At 41.9% G+C, this 21,389-nt stretch overlaps 2 protein-coding genes across 5 annotated transcripts; one reads left to right on the top strand and one right to left on the bottom strand.

Moving 5' to 3' along the window:
- The first annotated feature begins 5,322 nt into the window (after positions 1 to 5,322).
- On the top strand, positions 5,323 to 8,997 carry LOC115755467 (FT-interacting protein 7-like). Its single transcript, XM_030694875.2, has one exon. It carries the CDS (start codon positions 5,677 to 5,679, stop codon positions 8,746 to 8,748), a length of 3,072 nt encoding a protein of 1,023 aa, XP_030550735.2. The 5' UTR covers positions 5,323 to 5,676; the 3' UTR covers positions 8,749 to 8,997.
- Positions 8,998 to 9,298: 301 nt separating this feature from the next.
- On the bottom strand, positions 9,299 to 13,919 carry LOC115755468 (sialyltransferase-like protein 2). Of its 4 annotated transcripts, XM_030694876.2 has the most exons (13): positions 13,635 to 13,912; positions 13,448 to 13,521; positions 13,266 to 13,355; positions 13,086 to 13,163; positions 12,813 to 12,913; positions 12,255 to 12,447; positions 12,089 to 12,179; positions 11,954 to 12,018; positions 11,712 to 11,866; positions 11,530 to 11,611; positions 11,022 to 11,131; positions 10,282 to 10,506; positions 9,299 to 9,764 (listed from the first exon to the last, which is right to left on the bottom strand). In XM_030694876.2, exons 1-12 carry the CDS (start codon positions 13,720 to 13,722, stop codon positions 10,311 to 10,313), a joined length of 1,323 nt encoding a protein of 440 aa, XP_030550736.1. In that variant the 5' UTR covers positions 13,723 to 13,912; the 3' UTR covers positions 9,299 to 9,764; positions 10,282 to 10,310. The 4 variants fall into 4 exon arrangements, with proteins under 4 accessions (XP_030550736.1, XP_048131386.1, XP_048131387.1 ...); XM_048275429.1 differs by having other exon boundaries at positions 11,712 to 12,018; positions 13,635 to 13,914; XM_048275430.1 differs by lacking the exon at positions 9,299 to 9,764 and adding an exon at positions 9,771 to 10,087 and having other exon boundaries at positions 11,712 to 12,018; positions 13,635 to 13,915.
- Between the last annotated feature and the right edge of the window lie 7,470 nt (positions 13,920 to 21,389).

The following is a 21,389-nucleotide window of genomic DNA, read 5'->3' as shown; positions in this document are numbered from 1 at the left end:
TCGATTTCGTCCGATTCTTATGGATTCTGATTTGGTTCCCGATTTCATATAATTAAAATCCATTTCGGACAGTTTTAGAGAAATCGAACTGATTAATTTTTTAATATAAAATTTTCTAATTATAAACTTAAACCTAAACTTAAGATGCTTAGTTAGCTTAGTATGACTTCCAAGTTTAACGACAATACGATATAATTAATCAGAGGTAGTCCGGTGAATATGTTGTCGAGGAAAAATTTTTAATAATGAAAAATCATTAAAAAAAAATGCGACTAGTCCAATGATTGGACCGCCCGTTAATTGGACCCGACCGGTCGATCCGGTTCCCATTCCTTGAAACTGGGAACCGGGCCCGATCACCCCTAGAATATGAGACACGATCGGAGACAAATAGGAAATGCTCTTTTATTTCGGAAACAATAAATAACTTGAAAAACATATTCCTAAAGATTATCATTTTTATTGTTCGAAATAATCGGTCAATAAGAATTGTTTTTATATCGATTATAATTTATGTGCAAGCATTTTTATTCAACGATAAAAAGTCTTTAATTTATTTTTTGCACACGACATAAGCGATCGTTTTTAAAAAATAATTTTAAAATCATTCATTTTTCGCGACGTACCAAAAAAAAAAATGTGGTCATATTTTTCTATGTACGTGGTGATAAAGATTCATTTATGACGTGACACCATTCAACTCTCGCGACCCGATTAGGTAAAAAGTTAACCCGTTTAAATCAACGTTACATGCTACCAAGCTGAATATTGACATTCGCCAGACTTTTTAATTAGTAAACTCAAGCGAGATCATATGAGGATTGTGGATAGTTTTGGTTCACAACATTAAAGTGCTGAAATATATTATCTTTGTCATCGTGCATTAGGGGTAAGCATTTTCAGAATCGAATTAAATTTCATTTGAAATTTGAAACTTACCCGTTGGAGCAAATGCTTTAATTTTTGAAATCTTGAATGTACCTTGCAAATGCTTTAATTTTTGAAATCTTGAACGTACCTTTAAGTTAATCTAATGATCTACAGTAAATCTCCCGCACCGCACTTCAATAGATTGAGACCACATGATGCCGATACCAATAATCACAAAGCGAAGCGCACTCAAAAACACAGTTGTTTAGCCTCTGCCTCATGGCCCTCATCGATACCGTAGGTGGTTTGGTTCGAGTCCGAACCACATAGTATAGGTTCCAAAAAATATGGAACCAGAAATCGGATCATATCGCATTTGGAACCGGATCAATTCTGCATGTCCTATTCTTTGAGTCTCGATTTTACGCTGAAACTATGCTCACCCTTACTGCACATATGAAGAACATGTCTTGTATATTGTGTCTAAATATGAATTCATGTCTTGTCTTAAAGAACACTTCTCGGACCGCTGGCTTAGTTCAATATTCTATAGTGTCCCGTCGTGTCGTGTGTGAGAGTTGTTTCGTTAAACTTGTCTTGAACTGTATGCGTCGAGAAAGTTCGACATGTTTATTATATATGTTGCTATTCCGATTGGACGTATTTGCACGATGCTCTTATTTTGGTACCATATGATTTATCGACACGTGAAATATTCCCGATCATTGAAAACCGAAGGCTCAAATTGATGGAGAAAAGGGAGACCTTGTTGAAGTTAAGACCGAGCATAATGGACCGATCGAACTGGGACAGAACCAAATTAGTTGGTTTGGTCCAATTCTCAAGAGCTCCATTCCGGTTTCCGATTTCATAAAATTGGAATTGGTTATTTTAGGTTTGGTTCCTGGTTCTAGAGGGAATCAAACTGGATAATATATATACATATACATATATATTTTTTAAGTTTCCTAAATGTAAACGTAAATTGCTTAAGATGCTTACTACGACTTTCAAATTTAGCAATAACGCGATTCAATTAACGAGATGTGGTTCGGTGAATATGTTGTTAACAAGAAAAAATCTAATGGCAAATCACAAAAAAATGCAACCGATTCAATGTTTGGACTGTTTGGGAATCGGACCAGACCAGATTGGGAACCGATCATTGTTATATGATGTGGGTGAAGCACAAGGATCCAACGCATGCGATAGCTTTCTGGCTGGAACAGACCCGAATGCAGAATTCAACAGGCCAATCAGTTAGGGGAAAAAGCCCAGGATGCATTGCCCCCACCATGAGCGCGCTAAGAATTTCACACCTTCAACGATGACTTGTTTTGGCCCCAAAGGAAAATGGCCGAAAGAGACTTAGGCCAACTCCATCATCTCTCTCCAAGTACATGCTATGTAGCCCCGATACGACACATGATACACGACACGCAACAAGATACGATACTATATACCGACATGTGATTTCTATAAAAAATGCAGAATTTCGGCATGTTGGGACACGTATATTAAATGTATATACAAAAATATCGGCGGTAAGTTGTCGCTTCTTCTTATTTTTCTTCCGTTAGATATTCACGCTTAAGTATTTTTTGGACTGGCCGAGTATATTAATTTTGGAGTGGTTGGATATATGAATTAAGTATATATATATTTGATAAATTTATATTTTGACCCATAATTTATTGAAAATGCATAAAATTGACCATGTGCGTATCGAAATGGAGTGTCGAGATGCTGGACTCATATGTCGCTGGCGTGTCTAAAGTGCTGACTATGTATTGATTGCATGTCGGAGAATGTCGAATTGTAGGAGAGTGTCGAATACGGTATGGGGGCCTTCGGAGAGTGTCCGTCCTACATAGAGTACATGTAGCGCAACACGTGGGAAATAACCAAATCAGCATTAAATCTATAGTACCGATATCAATTCGGTTCCAAATTTTTCAGTTTTCCCAATATAGTCCTACACGGTTGCGTAAGATTCCATTGTAGTCCTTCGGGGTCAATTGTCAGCCGGAAATTGCCGACGTATCGATCCACGCATTGTCCAACTCGGTATGCCGCGTGGAACGATCGGTATTAAAAGTGCAACTTGTTTCCCTACATTAGCGATGGACCAGATGAAAGTCCGATAGCCAATATCCAAGACGAGAAAGAAGCGAGATCGTAACCAAAAGTGGTTTTACTACGACTTTAACGTATGAAATGAGCTGAACACGACTATAGACAAGTAGAGTTATTCCATTCAGTATATATCGAAATCTTCAGAATAAACATAATTAATGATTATGTTAAGGTAGTACCATACTTTTCCGTGATCGTAGAAAATTATTTCTTCGTTTGACCAGAAATTGAAAAGGTCATGCCCACCAATAAAATATTCGTTTCCTCGCCGGTCTCCGATTTGGTTCCGGAAGCCCCGAAAGCGACGGAGGCATCCAATGGTTTTCCACGGCCCGAACGGGGATTGGTCCTCGTGCGCAATCTCTAATGGCCAGCGTTTTAACGGCCTAGTACTCCAAAATGGACCAGAAGTAACTTTGTGAAATTGGGAATTTTTTGTTCACAAGAAGCGAATTGACTTTCTTCCCTCTCGTACGCCGTGGTTTTACGATCTCGATGTGACGGCCGTGTCTGGCAGCCTAGTTACCGAAATGATGTAATCGGGAGGCTATGCCTATGCTTCTTCTTGTTCGATAGGATTTCCTTCTTCATTCGCGGTTTTCGGCAAAGAAGATAACGTTCGATCGGTGGAGACAGTGGTATCGATCGGTTCAAGATGTCTGGTGGCTATGCTTTGTGATATTAGTTCATTATGCTTTTATTAGATTCGATGAGATTTTAACTTTGGATCATCTTTAATGTATGGTCGAGACTTTTTAAATGGCGGATTGAGATCGAATTGTCTGGACAAAAGTTTGGCGGGTCCTAGCCCCAAAGTTTTTGTGGTCAAATTAGTCAATATATGGACTCCTTGGATTAATCTCGTGAGGGCAAAAGAGAAAAAAAAAAACCATGTTATCAAGCACGATGCCCATAACCTCTTCTATTTTCTTCTATACAATCCAAAGGCCTAGTTGTAATACAAATGACAATCTCGATTCTTGAGTAGGGATGAGTAAATCGGGAACCACCCGAACCGGACCGAACCGGCCGATTCGATTCTCGAGGACGCTGGTCTAGTTGCCGGTTCCATAAAATCGAAACAGACAATTTTCGATCCAATTCTAGGAGGGGACCAGAACGGATGGACTATTATTATTATTTTTATTTCTTATATGTAAATCTAATAATTTATCGATTATTTTTCTTATTTCTTAAATGCACACCTTGTTTTTATTGATATATTAAAATTAAAGTTCATGTTGCTCACTCATACTATTAATCCAGCAATGTCATTGGACAAACTAGGAGCCGGACCCAGTCCTAGAAATCGAGAACTAGTCCTTGCGATTAGGTTCCTGGTTCCTGAGTGAGACTGGACCGGATCAGGAACTGATCACCTCCAATCTTGAGGGAAAACAAGCACGGCGACTTATCAGTGTGTTTCATCACTTAAATCCGAGTTCCTCATTGCAAGAATCGCACCCGCAACTATCGATTCCCCGCGCAGTTGGCACGGGAGCGCTTTTACCGCTAGATCAAATCCTTATCTCTTCAAAAGCCGGGAATCTGGAGGACCCCCTCGAATCTGCGCACGAGGACGAGCAAAATGAAACTTTTGTTGCTCGAGCTGGAATCACTAATCAGTGCAATCCACCCAAGAGGCAGATCTCAACTAAGGAGTAGCCAAATGCATCTGCCCAAGCACAGAAGTGTCACCAAAAAAGCTAAGGGTCAATTAGATTTACGATCCCCATCAAAGAACAGGGGCGCTGTAAAAGTCCTCGGAGCTGGCTCTGCTCCAGCCTCCATCTTCGTCGCTAAGACTTCTTCATAGGTCTGTTCTCTGTAACCACAGAGAAAGAGAGAGGAAACACCATGTGACCTTCTTCAGTGGGTATGCTTGGGAGACCTTTCTTTTGCATCTCTCTTTAGCTTTTGATGTTTGTTTGATTTGGGGGGTCGGGAGAATAGGCAAGAGGATCTTCTTTCCTGGGCAGACAAAAGCGAGAATCAATCAAGATGCTGACCGACCCACTTTAAGGCCCATGACTTCGACATCTACCTCCACCATGGTGGTGGATCAATAATGGATCCCCTGGATGCACCCTTTGGAGATAAAGAGGTAGAAAAATTCTTCCTTTCACTGGTTTTTTTCTTTTGAGGCCAAAAAGGGGAGATGTTCTTGAAAACAGAGAGCAAACCTCCCCTGTTTCCACATCAAAGAATTTCTCTCTCTCTCTCTCTCTCTCTCTCTACCTAAAAAGTTAAATCTTTCTTAATCATAATTATACCCCACAAGTAGATTAGAATGGAACCCCACTAAATTAACTCTCTCTCTCTCCCTTTATCTCGATCTGACTGTCTGACATAAGAATCCACCAGAATCACTCTCTATCAAACATCTGTGACTTCCAGGGCCACCTCACACCACCAGACAAAACCTCTTTCTTTCTTTCTCTCTCTCTCTAACATGATGTTTCTGACTTCGTACTCCAAATTACCATCTCATCTTTCTTCACCACCAGCTGCTCATCTCTTTGTTGCGAATTTTATCTTTTCCATCTCCTTTCTGGCTCTGTGTCCTTTCCAAGAACTGTTATCTCCACCCACCATTCTAGGTCGAACCAACAAAGCTACTTCTCTTAACACTTGGGGACGATCCTTGAGGAAGAACCCCAGTTACCCACCATGCCAAACCTGGTCGTGGAAGTCCTCGACGCGAGCGATCTGAAGCCCAAGGACGGGCAAGGCTCCGCGAGCCCGTACGTGGAGGTGGAGCTGGACGAGCAGCGGCAGAGGACGCAGACCAAGGACAGAGACCTCAACCCCCAGTGGAACGAGAAGCTCGTCTTCAATATCGGCGACCCGAGGAGCCTCCACGACGAGACCATCCATGTCATGGTGTACAATGACACCAAAGGAGGTCACCACAAGCAGTTCCTCGGCCGGGTAAGGATCTCTGGTGCTTCGGTCCCTTTGTCTGAATCGGAGGCCTCGGTCCAAAGATACCCGCTTGATAAGCGCGGCCTGTTTTCGCACATCAGTGGCGATATTTCGCTTAGGATTTATGCCGCTCGTGATGGTTTTGGTGCTTACATGTCGCCCCCAAATGTTGGTCCTAACGATAGTGTTGAAGCTGCAGAGGCACCTCTGGAAGAGGCCGATTTTAGAGGTAACAACAAGCTTGGTAATGACCACGTTGGTGTCGATCATCATCATCATCATGTCGATTTCGATGAGAGGAAGAAGAAGAAGAAGAATAAGGACCCGGAAGTGAGGACTTTCCACTCCATCGGAGCTTCGGCTCCAGCCGGCGCTCCTCCGGCGTCGAGTTTTTCCTCGGGTCCCGGGGTCGAAGCCCATTTCATGAAGGAGAAGGCGCCGAGCGTCGAGACCAGGACTGATTTCGCCCGAGCGGGCCCGGCTTCCCTCATGCAAATGCGGATGCCAGGCCAGAACCCGGAATTTGCCTTGCAGGAGACTCGGCCGCCGGTGGCGGCACACTTGCGTTACCGGGGAGGGGATAAGACCACCACTACTTATGATCTCGTCGAGCAGATGCGTTATCTGTACGTGAATGTGGTCAAGGCCAGAGATCTTCCTCCAAAGGATGTTACCGGGAGCCTCGATCCCTATGTGGAAGTGAAGGTTGGGAACTACAGAGGAATCACAAAACACTTGGAGAAGAACCAGAACCCCGTGTGGCGTCAGATATTCGCGTTCGCCAAGGAGCGGTTGCAGTCGAATTTCCTCGAGGTGATCGTGATGGACAAGGATCTTGTTTTGAAGGACGATTTCGTGGGGAGGGTCGTCCTCGACATTTCGGAGGTGCCTACTCGAGTTCCTCCGGACAGCCCTCTGGCCCCGCAGTGGTATAAGTTGGAGAACAAGAAAGGAGAGAGATTCAGAGGAGAGATCATGCTCGCCGTGTGGATCGGGACACAAGCCGACGAGTCATTCCCTGAGGCCTGGCATTCCGATGCGCACAACATTAGCCACGCGAACTTGCAAAATACTCGATCCAAGGTCTATTTCTCGCCGAAGCTCTATTACCTTCGGGTTCTTGTCATGGAAGCTCAGGATCTTATTCCCACCGAGGGCGGTCGACCGGTCGACACATACGTCAAGGTTCAGGTAGGGAACCAGGGAAGGGTAACTAGACCTTCCCAGGTGAAGACTGTGAATCCCGTGTGGCACGATGAGCTAATGTTTGTGGTGTCCGAGCCGTTTGAGGATCTCATAATCGTGTCGGTCGACGAACGGGTAGGTCCCGGAAGGGACGAGCCCTTAGGGAGGTTGTTGATTCCAGTTAGGAACATTCGGCAAAGAGGCGATACCGCCAAGCTGCCTGATCCTCAGTGGTTTAACCTCCACAAGCCAACTATTATCGAAGAGGGAGAGAAGAAGAAGGAACCAAAATTCTCTAGCAAGATTTGCATCCGGTTCTGCCTGGAAGTTGGGTATCATGTTCTCGACGAGTCCACACATTTCAGCAGCGATCTTCAGCCATCGTCGAAGATCTTAAGGAAGCAGAGCATTGGGATTCTTGAGCTCGGGATCCTGAGCGCTCGAAACTTACTTCCTATGAAGGGGCACAGGACTACCGACGCCTATTGCGTAGCCAAGTACGGGAACAAATGGGTCAGGACCAGGACTCTCCTAGACACCCTGGCTCCGCAGTGGAACGAGCAGTACACTTGGGAAGTTTACGACTTGTGCACCGTGATCACGATCGGAGTTTTCGACAACTGCCACATCAACGGAAAAGACGAGGCTAGAGATCAGAGAATCGGGAAAGTGAGAGTTCGTCTCTCGACTTTAGAAGCCGATCGAGTGTACACTCACTACTATCCCCTCCTCGTCCTGCAACCCAACGGCTTGAAGAAGCACGGGGAGCTCCATTTGGCTCTACGGTTTACTTGCACGGCGTGGGTGAACATGGTGGCTCAATACAGCAGGCCTTTGCTTCCGAAAATGCACTACATCCAACCCATACCTGTTCGGTACATCGATTGGCTCCGGCACCAAGCCACGCAGATCGTGGCGGCGCGCCTGGCCCGGGCCGAGCCACCACTTAGGCGTGAAGTTGTGGAATACATGTTAGATGTGGATGCCCACATGTTCAGCTTGAGGAGGAGCAAAGCCAATTTCAACCGGCTCATGTACCTTTTTTCGAGCATCACCGCCCTTTGCAGATGGTTCGACAGCATTTGCCACTGGAGGAACCCCGTGACCACCTGTCTCGTTCACATACTGTTTTTTATACTCGTTTGCTACCCGGAGTTGATCTTGCCGACGATTTTCCTGTACTTCTTCGCAGTCGGGATTTGGAATTACCGATTCAGGGCGAGGCACCCACCACATATGGATGCCCGGCTGTCGCAAGCGGATGCAGTCCATGTGGACGAGCTAGACGAGGAATTCGACACATTTCCCACAAGCAGGCATCCGGATATTGTGAGGATGAGGTACGATAGGCTGCGGAGCATTGCAGGCAAGGTCCAGACCGTGATGGGGGATTTAGCCTCGCAAGGCGAACGAGCACAAGCAATATTGAGTTGGCGGGACCCGAGGGCGACCACGATCTTCATCATCTTCGCATTGATATGGGCAGTCATCATTTATATCACTCCGCTCCAGGTTATTGCCGTGCTGGTCGGGCTGTACCTGCTGAGGCATCCGCGGTTCCGGGGCAAGCTGCCTCCTGTGCCGGTCAATTTCTTCAAGAGATTGCCGGCCAAGTCAGACATGCTACTGTAAGGTAGAGTTCATATATATACGAATTAACTTCAGATGCGTCCTGTCCTATTGATTCAATATATATATAGGACAGTGGTTCACCAATAAACCTGAAGGATTGTGGTACGTCAGAGTAATAAAATGCCAGCAACTTGCTGTTTCAAGTAGTGATTGCTGCAGAAAATTGTACTCTGTGGTATCTATCGTATAGTTTTTCTTTGGAAGATAAGAGATATTGAACGAATTAGGCGACACATATTCATTTCCTGATATACTTTATCGTATCCCCCTATATTATAGGATCGATGATTTCGGAACTCCCTTAATGATCCCGGTTTCGGATCGCGAGGCACAGGGCTGAAATGCATGGATATGCAAACATGGCATCGAGAAGATCTTTTCCAAAGTCTATTTAGTTTGAGACTGAATAATGTCTCGGTTTAACCTGTACTTAAGGACGTCCACAGTTTATAAACATTTCCCCTAAATGCGAAACTACCATAGAATATGTATTGATCATTCTAGTCAAGCTAAGAAAATGACATCATAGGCATCTTCCGGTCCTGGAGAGTTGCTAAAGCGGTTCCTTCTTCCACTCTTCAAATTAAATTTCTGTGACGTTTACTGCATCAACAGTTGGCGACGAGAAGTCGCAAAATTTCCTAGCTGATCACCGTTCACTAGGTCATTGCTCTCTTTCTTCCCATGCATGGCAGGTCACTTGAGCTTAATTGGAAATTTTTCTTTTTGATTTCACTGCAAATTGATCCAAAGTAAAAAGAGAAGGTTTTGTAAGGGATTTATGGCTCTCGAGACTTGGGGAAAACTTTCTAAAGGAGCTTGAACTGCATAGAGTTATGTGATGGTATCGGCGGCTGTCTTCTAGATTGGACCCTTCCAGGAAATCCACTCCCATGAGCTTTACGACCCAGATTTGCTTGCAATTCTCCACTTACATGTTCGGAATCTGGCCTGGCTCCCGCAAATTTTCAACCTGATATCTCTCTGGCGAGATGCGTACGCCTTGGTTCTGCCACCTAGTTTACACCCACGTGATCGGAGTAGAAACCAAAAAATGCATCAGTGTTTCAGGCAGGTTTCCAGGTTACAGAGGCAGCCAATTTACTTGACCAGTAGCACTAGAGCTCGCAGACTTAAGGATCTATCCGGACAACGACCAACTCAAGAACCTCACTCAGCCTTTTTCCTAGGACTAACTAGTTCAGACACACTGCTCTACAATCACACTGAGCAAGAATTCTATTTTAAGTGACATAGTTATGCCAGAAACTGAACCAATTAACCCTACAGACCAATGCGCTAGTCAATGACCGAATGTATATCTCCACCATCTTCTTGCCTTTTGACCAACAAAGTGCAAAATATTCTGACAGGATTGACAAAGAATATTACAAATACCAGGGGAAAATTTTTCTGCGCCCTTTGGCAAAAGTAGCTCCCAGCTATTTCTAACTCGACCATGTCGGTATAGAGGTAACGCTGCTGCAAACCACCACTTCTGTACAAGCTCTATTCACTAAAGAGAGAGCAAACCTGAAAAACAATTGGAAGTAGCCACAGATTCAATCAGCAGGCACCGTACAAAGCAAGCCATGTCCAGGACTATGCTCCAAAGGATACATTGTTGTCCCTCTAACATATCTTTTATGGTCTATTGCTGATTTTCTGAGACTGGAGAGTCCTCTAGAGCTCCTTTTAATTTGCTTTTTGACAATTGAACAAGCTGCCAGAGGGTCGAAAGATGCAGCTCCAGCCCTCCTGCAGTCATACAGAAAAACAATCAACCAGACTCCAAATAAAAATCAACACCCAAAAATCTGATTACTTAGGAGCAGACTTTGACCACGTCAGTCTGTCAACTAGTAGTGATTAGGCTTTTACATTTTGTTGAGATAAACACAAAAATCATGGCGATGACAAAAAGTTACAGCAACGCAAGGCTTGCTCCATCTAATTTTGTTTTTACCAAATTTTCAGTCTAGATCAGCAGGCAAAGATCATTGGATGCAGAGTTGACTAAAGGATTTGTCTTGCAAGAGAAGAAAATAGATGTTTATCACACGAGTTCTGACTATCATATTGACCTCAAATCACATGAGTTCTCACTATCATATTGGAGGTCAGAAATAGCCTATCAATCCAACTATGGCTGGAAAAAATCAAACGATTCAAGTCTTGACACACTATTTTGGAACTTGCTTGAGGAATGAGCAAGGAGATACATATCAAGCTATCAGTTACAATCAAGACTAAGGACAAATGGGAAGCGTCACCTTAACACTTTCTCTGATGCAATTCTAGCAGCTCTGATTAAGCTATGGCTTGGCAACCACTTCACGACACGGTTTGGAACAGCACGCATTGGAGAATGAATCTTGATGAGCTATACAAGACGATGAAAAAATGACATTAGATAATGTTAATTACTAAAACTCTTGATGAGCTTTACAAGACGATGAAAAAATGACATTAGATAATGTTAATTACAAAAACTGACAGGTGAGCATTCTAACATGCAGTGGGATAGAATACGATGATGATACATTTCGGAAGTACAAATTACAAAGATACGATAAAAGACTGAAACAAGTTAAGAATGGATTCAAATCTCAAGAAAGAATTGCATTCGACTTGTCATGTAAATGATATGTTAAAAAATCAATTCATCTAGATGCTTCACCAGATTGATGTAAAACCAAATCCTATTGCCAGAGTCTTCCAATTTTATTATCGAAAACATTAAAGGTTTGATTGAAAAACGTAGATAAACTCTTCACATACCCCCAGGCACTCCATCATCTGATAGTAAGCCCGACCATGAAGAGGTGTATGACCCTGTCGAGATTCTGAAAAGTACCTCGTCCTGAGAGAACACTTGGGAAGGACACATGATTAGGAAAACCAGAGATCCACAGTGAAAACGTGAAAGAGGTCGTATGATATACGCAAATTACAATCTATACCATTCTTTATAACCAGGATCCACGGTGAAACCATACATATCTACTGATTCACAGATAGATAGAGCAAATTCAAGAGCCTTGAGCCCAGTTCCTTTAGCAGCAGATCCAAAGGATGCCCCTAGCATAAGGTACACAGGATTTTTTATAGGAAGTTCCTGCAAAAGGCAAACCTTGTGCCAAGTAAGGAGGATGCTCCAAACATGCCTATGAGACAGATTAAGAGAAAAAGGAAACTTACGGACCCTTATCATCTTGCTCATGATGTCATGAATTGTCGTTTTTATGATCAGAGCTTCCTTCCTCGTTTCTGCAGAAGAGTGTTGTTACAATATCTCCAGTGGAGTCAGAGAACATGATAAGTCAGGTGTCACACATACCATCTAACTCAACAACCTTATCAAGAGCTTTTGCAGATCCTCTATTCAGAAGACGAAATGAACTTTTCTTTCCTACATAATCCGTGTAATTCTGGTATACAAAGATAGTCAAGAGCAGGTTAAGTAGAGTAGAAATGAAATTTGCACATGCACTATGAAATTTGACCTGGATAGGTGCACCGTTTTCCCGGATGACAACATCATAATCATCTATCTCCTTTCCAAACCTTGTTTTTAGAAGATCTCCAGAGTTACCAATGACAGCACAGCGATCGAACTGCCGTGGAAAGTATGGGGGGGTTTGAGGAAGTACCAGAGAAAGTTTCTCCTTGCATAGAGTCTTATTTTCACATTGGTTGCTGGAACACAAAAATGTACCTCGTCAGACTACTTGTGTGCAATCTTTCTGCAGCTCACTCTAGTTAGCTATACAAATTTCATATAACAACTCCCTAAGGTGACTAAAACTTTGGAAGAACATAACCAAGGGAAGACATCGGACGCTACTAATTTCATTTGCAAAGCAAACTTCATACATATGAGCAGCCAGAAGTGACTGTATGCAAGAACAAAATTTCCTATATTTTGAAGAAATGTCAATAAATTCCATCCCATAGACTACCCCCAATGTTTCTTTCTTTTCCTAACATTATGGCATTCTCTAACCAAGCGAGGGCCGAATCGAACTATGAACAACATCGAGAGAAATTTACATGATACTTACAGTTGTATTCCTTTGTTAATCCTCCGCCACGCATAGTCTTCCCACCCATTTGGCAAAGCATCAAGGAACTCCCTGGTAAGTATAGTGGTACTATTCCTCACCTGTGGCAATCAACTCGCTACATAATAAATCAATCGCATAGCGTATCTGATTTCTCAGGAACCAAGTTCCATGGAAAAGGAAGGGGGGCCGGGGGGGTGTTTAAGGCCACATTTACTCTATCCTATCTTCAATATCTCAATTTGTGTTTCAATTTGCCAACCCTAGGCTCACCTGTTCCCATGTAGCTACAGCTTCACAAAGATTGAAATCGAAAGACAAACCTTCAAGTTCTCCAGATTTGGGATCTTTCTGTCAAACAAAACCCATTTTACACTTAAAAAATAAAAAAGAAACCCAACTGCCCACGGACAACGCAGTGCCTCAACTGGCAAGAAGATCCCAATCACCCACCCATTTGGAAACAGTGTCAGGAGGGAAGCTCAAGGCGACTTCACAGATACTCTTCCCACTGACAGCTTCTAATCCCAATCCATTCGCCTTCTACACGAACGGCAAGGTGCGAATCATAACTGTTCCCACCACACGATCGATCCGAAAAAGAGGAGAGAAGAAAAGGGAGGGAGATGACTGACCACGCACTTTTGGAACTGGCTCTGCAGAGACCGCAGAGCGTCCAAATCGTCGTCGGAGAGCCGATAGCCACCGTCTGCCACACACGAGCAAAGACACAGATACGGCAGGTCAATAATCACAATGCATTTGATTGCGGGCGACCAAACGAGCGAAGAGAAAATCGCGAATCGAGAGCGGGAGGGATACAGAAATCGGAGACGCCGGTTATGTAGATGCAGAGCGCGAGGAGTCCGGAGGCGAGCGCGAGCAAGAGGCCAAGCCGCAACACCCTCATACCGGTCGCCTTCTTCCCCGAGTCGCGAGAGAAGAAGAAGAAGAAGAGAAGCTCGAGTCGCAGATTCGAACTCTTGCTGCGATGGCAAGACAACGGACGCACTCGGTGTCGCACGCGGGATCTAGAACAGAAAAAGAAAAGTTGCAGCAGAAGTCGGAGAGCCGTGGAAAGGTGAGCCGAGCCGAGTCGACGCGGCAACGCAGTCTAGTCTGTCTAGAAATGTCGGGTGAGGCGAGTTCCGTTAGAATTTTTTTGGATATGTTTTCACCATAATTTCTAAAACTTGTTACAAAAGAAAAATATAATTAAATCTTAAAATTTTTCAAATTGATTCAATCAACTCATTTTATTTAAACTGTCAATTTATCTAACGGAAAGGAATGACGTGATATTTTTAAATTAATTTTAGGAAAAATTCTGATTAAAGATTTAGAGTGCTCCGATTTTCTCAAATAAGAGCATGAAGTGAACTTTATTTCAAAGAAAGGCCTGGCCGAATAATATTTTTATCTTTTACCATTTTAAATTTTTTTCATTTCCTTTTCTTTTTATTTTATTTTTTATTTTCCCTTTTTCTTCCCCCTTCCCCTCATAAGCCATGGCTATCCACGCCGCCGTCGATTGACCCTCGCTCGAGCTAGTGTCGCCCGACACCGATTATGATCGCCTCCAAGATTGAGTTCCACTTGCAATATGTCACGAATGCCTCCATCGTCTCGCGATCGAGAATCGGCACTCGAGGAGCCCAACCCCTCACGATGAGGCCTTTGTTTTGGGTTCTCGATTTGTACCTATCGGGCAACCACTCTTCTCTGCCTTCTTCCACATTTGGGCCATTCTTCACCACTTAGATGAACTGTTACCCCGATGCTTCCAATCCGATTGCGATCTCGTGGAGCCGAGCAGCATTGAAACTCTCCATGCTTCTGAAGCAAAATATAGATCACCGAGTTGGGTTACTTCAAATCAAGCCACTTGAGGCGCTTGTGCTGGTCTATGGATGCTTGGTTGCCTGTTTGCTTTGTCCTCAATCTCCTTACTGCACAATAAGAATGGGCCTACGAACCAAGATCATCTTGTAAGCGATTAACATAAACTTTATGCGAAAATTCATCATATATGGATTTCAATCTTCATTATTTTCACGATTAATAAATATGAAGAACATACCTTTGCCCATAGCGATTCTTCAAGAATGATCGGAGTAGTAAAGATGAAGACTTGATTTCTTTCCCTTAACCCTCTGTTCTTTCACGTTGTTTCTGATCGAGAGAGACAACCGTACGTCACGTAATTAACGTATGTTCGTTGATATGGTGAAGAGAGGACCAGACTTCTTTTAAACTTGAAATGTTATCCAAGAGGTGCCTTCCATCAAAGCACTTCAAAATCGCACATTTTCAATTGTATCCTTTCGTAACAAATATAACTTAATCATAACATGAAATAATTATTAAACCATTATTAATATGGGCCACATTTATTTTACATTCTCTCACTTGGCCTATATGAGTTTCCTTTCATGGTTTAATAAATACCATAATGTGCACAATAACATCATGTTAAAACTTTTCTTTAATTGGCTATCAAATAATAACTACAATAAAGTAAATTAGACTAATGCGAGTCATAGCGGTTATGTGTCATTAATCGATACAATCCCTTTTATGTACTACAACTATAACTCTCTACTCATCATGATTCATAGATAAGAAATATATCAATGATCCAATTATAATATCTCTGTTAGAGACTATCCTCTCAAACATTATCTACTTCCATCACGTATACTAAGTAGAAAACATGATAAATTAGAAACACACATAAATGAGCTCTGAGTGTCAAATACAGAAACTAATAGAGTCATAATACAATATCATTAGTGACGTCCAATAATGCCCATCCTTTTAACATGTTCATTAAATGTTTTGGGTGATATTTCTTTTGTTAATGGATATGCAATCATAAGATTGGTGCTAATATGCTCAATTGACACTCTTTGTTTCTGAACTTCTTCTTTGGCGGACAAGTATTTGATTTCCATATGCTTAGTACCCTTAGAATACTTGTCATTCTTAGAGAAGAAAACTACTGCAGAATTATCACAAGAAATTTTCAGCGGTCCGGCAATACAGTCGACAATCACAAGCCTTGAAATAAAGTTTCGAAACCATAATCCATGAATAGTTGCCTCAAAGCATGCCACGAACTCGGCGTCCATAGTGAATGCAGCAATGACCGACTACTTTGTATTTTTCCATGAAATTGCACCTCCAATCAAAGGGAACTAATAACAAAATGTTGATTTCTTTGTATCGGCGCATCCGGCTAAATCTGAATCTGAATATCCAATCACCTCAAGATGATTGGATCTTTTATAAGTAAGCATGTAATCCTTCCTTCCTTGTAAGTATCTGAAAACTTTCTTTGCAGCTTTCCAATGATCCATCCTAGATTACTTTGATACCTGCCCAGCATTCCGATGGCGAAACCAATGTCTAGTCCGGTGCAAGTCCGAGTATACATTAAGCTCCCAACAACAGATGCATAAGGAATACTTTTTATTTGCTCACGTTCCAATTCATTTTTCGTATATTGCATAAGGCTAAATTTGTTCCATTTCTGAATTGGAACTATTCCCGCTGAACATTTGTTCATATTGAATCTTTCTAGAATTTTACTAATATAAGCTTTTTGAGACAACCCAAACAATTCCTGTGTTCTATCACGGAATATTTCTATTCCCATCGCATATGTTGCCTCATTTATATCTTTCATTTCAAACTTCTTAGAGAGAAATTTCTTGGTTCATGTAACAAACCAAGATCATTAACAGCAAGCAAAATGTCATCAACGTACGGAATTAGAAATATAAATTTGCTCTCATTGATTTTTATATATATACACCGATCAACGTTGTTTTCCTTAAACCCAAAAGAGACTATTGTATCATTAAACTTGAGATATCATTGTCGGGAAGCTTGTTTAAGTTCGTACATTGACTTCTTTAATTTACACGCCATGTATTCCTTTCCTTTAACCGAAAACCTTTAGGTTGGTCTATATAAATCTATTCCTCTAAATTTTCATTAAGAAAGACAGTTTTCACATCCATTTGGTATAACTCTAAATATTAATGAGCCACCAAAGCCAAAATGATTCTAAGTGAATCTTTCTTAGAGACCGGTGAAAAAGTCTCATTATAATCAATGCCTTCTTTCCGAGTAAAACCTTTAGCAACAAGTGTGGCCTTATACCGTTCAATATCATATTTTGAGTCACGCTTGGTCTTAAAGACCCATTTACAGCCAACCTTTTTACATCCTTTAGACAATTCAACAATATCCTAAACTTGATTCCGATTCATAAATTTTAACTCTTCTTTTATGGCATCATTATCAATTCAACAATATCCCGCACAATTCAACAATCCATGTCTTGTGAAAATGAACCTAGATCATTATCAATTCCTAAGTCAATTTCTGACTCTTGTAGATAAACCACATAGTCATAAGAAATAACTGACTTTTTGTCCCTTTGAGATCTTCTTAATGCTATTTTTAGTGGCTCAACCATGTTCATTATGAATTGTTTGATCATTTATTTGTTGTTCTTGATTATTGTTTGGTTGAACAATAATATCACGAACAACTTTAGAAGTTTTGGGTAAAGGAACCTCTACCATAACTTCTTGAATGTAAGCATTACGTATTCTTTCACTCCTACCGATGTCGCAATTCTCAATAAACTTAGAGTTTCCATATTCAACAATTCTCATATTATGATTAGGACAGTAAAATTTATACCTCTTGAATTTTTCTACATAACCAATGAAATAATCACTGGTCGTTCTAAAATTCAATTTCTTTTCATGTAGATTGTAAATACGTACTTCAGCTGGACAATCCCAAATATGTAAGTGTCGTAAACTAGGTTTTCTACCCGTCCATGATTCAAAGGGAGTCTTTGGAACTGCCTTACTAGGAATCTTGTTTAATAAGTACATAGAAGTCTTTAATGCATACATCCACATAGATGAGGGTAAAGATGAATAACTCATCATACTCCTAACCATTTCTATTAGAGTAAGATTACGCCTTTCGCGTACACCATTTTGTTGTGGTGTACCTAGCATTGTGTATTGAGCATAAATACCATGTCTTTCAATAAATTTGGCAAATGGACTAGGACATTATCCTGATTCATCATACTTTCCATAATATTTACCACCTCTATCCGACCTTACTATTTTCACCTTTTTATCTAATTGTCTGTTAACCTCTTTAATATACACTTCAAGTGCATTCATTGATTGAGATTTATGAATTATTTACAAGCCCATTCTTCGGGACACTTTCTACAACTCTTGAAGATATCAAGTCGAAATTAACACATCTCCCAAATTACTCCAATAAGATCCACGCCACTTCTAGCTCTTTAAGACTAAGGGCCTGAAAATGGTTAACAACGACGGGGTGAAATATGAATCTCGGTGAGTCAACGCCTAAGTCCGGTTAGGATGTTGATTCACTCGAAAAATCCTATAAGGCAACAACCACAAGGTATCAAGCATATAATTCAAGCACGTGCAACTTACTAGTCCTCGCCCACGCATAATGCAATGCTTGACTCAAATCAACATCCACCGCCGATAAATAACCGGCAAGACATCATATCAACTTGCATGCACAGGACACCACATGAAATCCAATTATTAACAGATGAGGCTACATGGCCCGGCACACTAGATAGTTGGTGCCTAACACACTAGGCAGTTGGTGCTCTACTGGCGGGACTAGGCATCGTCCCGTTACTTCGGTGACGGCGACTACCGTGCCGTTGTAATTCCGATCGACGTGGCACGACATAGCGTGCATTCCAAAAGGAGCGTTGGTCCGTCACAAGCTGCGACCGGCATCCGATCAACCCGACGATACGGATTGACGTGGATCTAACAAGTCGTGTAATTCCGATCTACACGGTACAATCTTGTTAGGGACAACCATTACGTGATCATTCAAGCGCATCCGACAACAACTAGTCAAATTCTTATCTTTACACTTAGCCGGATGCTCATACGATCATGATCAAGGACTCGGCACCATGCCGTTTTCATGCTAAAATATGCAATTTGATTTCACTCGATTCGCATGAATGTACCGATTATCCACCAGACTTTGCATCCGAAAACATGGGACCGACACCCATAATTTTCACCGATAACATCCAACACGCAAAACTAAGCATCCAGACATGCAATCGGGACAATCAACCGTACATATTTCAATAATTTGACGATAAAAGTTGATCCAGATTTATAACTCAACTATCGAAAGTCCTACCAACAAACAATCAAGCGTCAACTCGGTTCTGTCCTATTGCTCGCTCGTAAACACACACCGACAATTATTGCCCAAACAATTAGTCCAATTAATCACCAAATAGCCGTTGACAACCCGACTAGCAGATCGACTTAATTAATCGTGGCCATTTAACTTAAACCTAGTCTCTATTTAAATTGATCACGATTAAGCTACATAAACACCATATTAGGCTAATTACACTAACTAAGCGTAATTAGCGCCCTAATCGGGATTTAGGGGTTTAACTCACAAGAAAAACAGTGAGTCGGTGTCGGGCACGAAACTTTCGGATCGGGTACTGTTCACGGGCCGGCAATCGTTCACAGGTCAGTAACCTCTGCGGCACGCGCTCAAGACGGTGGGTCGTGACGGTTCATAGGCTTGAGTTGGCTCGGGCTTGATGGCACCGCGTCATGGCAGAGGGCAAGAAGCTCTGGCTAGCTCGTCGGCGGCAACGACCCATGGGCTCCTCGGGGTTATAGGGGCCGGTTGGCTCGGGACAGAGGTGGCGGGGTTAGCGGGGGGGAAATAGAGGTCTCGGGTTCGACAGGCTAAGGTGGTGGCGGCCAAAAGTCGTCGGGCTGGTGGTAGCATGAAGTGGGGGCGACGATGAACGGTGGGTCTTGGCCGTGAAGCAACGGCGCGATGGAGTGGTGAGGCGACGTAATAGTTGCGATCGGGGCCGCGGCTAACGGAAGCGTCGGACGGAGGAGGCCGAAAGGGGTCCCGGGTCGGGCGGGGTTTGGTGACGGTTGAAGCTCAACAGGCAAGGGTGGTGGATGGAGGTGGCGGGGCGCCGAACTGCGGGCCTTGGGTGCCGGGGCTGCGCTTGGTCGATCAGGTCATTGCAACTCGCACCGGGCTCGATCAAGAGTAAGCTTAGGTATGAGGATTAAAAATCCTCAATCGCGGCGGCTAAGACTTTCGAAACATAATCTAAACCGATCGACAACTCGGGAATCGTCCGAATAATTGTCACTTACGTCCTTACGCTCCAAAATTTCGTACAGACCGAAATCCAATTTTCATCATTTTATTAAATTCCGGCATCTTACAATCGACATATTTCCATGGCGTCACAATAATCCTTTCTTCTTGCTCTTTTATCTTTCCCACCTTTTCATTTGGAATTCTTTTCGGGCTCTTGATGACTTAAGAGATGAACAGAATGAGCCTTTTGATTCTTTATCATTGTTTCCTCTTGTACAAGCATGCTGGCCAATTCATTTACATTACACTTATCTTTTATAGCGTTGTAATTCATCCGAAATAGCCTATATTGCTCATGAGACAAGGAATTAAGAATGAATTGCACTAAAAAGTACTCATCCACATTCATTCCCAAAGTCCTTAACTTTGCTGCTAAGTTCGTCATCTCAAGTATATGTTCATGCATGGTACGTAAACCAGCATATTTCATGGTGGTCAAAGTGTTTATCAGTGTACCAGCAAGTAACTTGTCCGTAGTTTGAGAACGCTCTTTCACAAATTTCATAAATTCTTTAGCATTATCAGTTTTGGGAAGTGAGGTGTTTAAGTTGTTCGCTATTGTCATTAGCATGAACATTAAGCTTAGTCTGTTCGATATTTCCTAAGCTTTATGGAAAAACTTTTCATCATCGCTACTCTCGTCAGTAATAGTAGCCGGTTTCTCAACTTGAAGTGCTAAATCAAGATATATGACACTTGAGTGAAATTGGACTTATTCACCCCAATTAGAGAAATTCATTCTATTGGAACAGATGAAGTTTGCGAATGAAGAGAAATGGGTATAGATACTACATGTATGCAAGAAAATACTCATACATTAACGCTTTGTGAATATCACGATCGTATTCAAAGTAAACATTACATGTATATCATAGTTTTCCTTTGGGAGATCCTATGATACTCCAACATATATTAAACCATAATGATGCTAACAACTTTTATTTGGCAATTATAGATATATCTCATTAAAATTTATTTGCTATCTTTGGTTATACAAATAAATCTAATAAGATATTTGAGTTACCAACCATTATGTTCATGAATTATAAGAAATTAATTAACCTTTTGGTTAATCCTTAAGTTCTTATAATAAATGAATTTCAATATATCCATGATACCAATAAAGATATGAAACATATCAATTTCAAGCATAGCATCAAATAATCATATAAGATTGAATAAAAAATTATGAATTTCAAAAACTCAAGAAACTTAAGGTTTGGCCCCTTTGGTGACTAATAAACCCTTAACTTTTCAAACTTTATTAAATTCATGTGTCCAAGGGCAAGATCGTAAATTCAACATCTACGGCCA

The sequence above is a fragment of the Rhodamnia argentea genome, chromosome 2 (assembly GCF_020921035.1).
Source record: "Rhodamnia argentea isolate NSW1041297 chromosome 2, ASM2092103v1, whole genome shotgun sequence".
NCBI lineage: Eukaryota > Viridiplantae > Streptophyta > Magnoliopsida > Myrtales > Myrtaceae > Rhodamnia > Rhodamnia argentea.
This window is presented reverse-complemented; position numbering and strand designations above follow the sequence as displayed.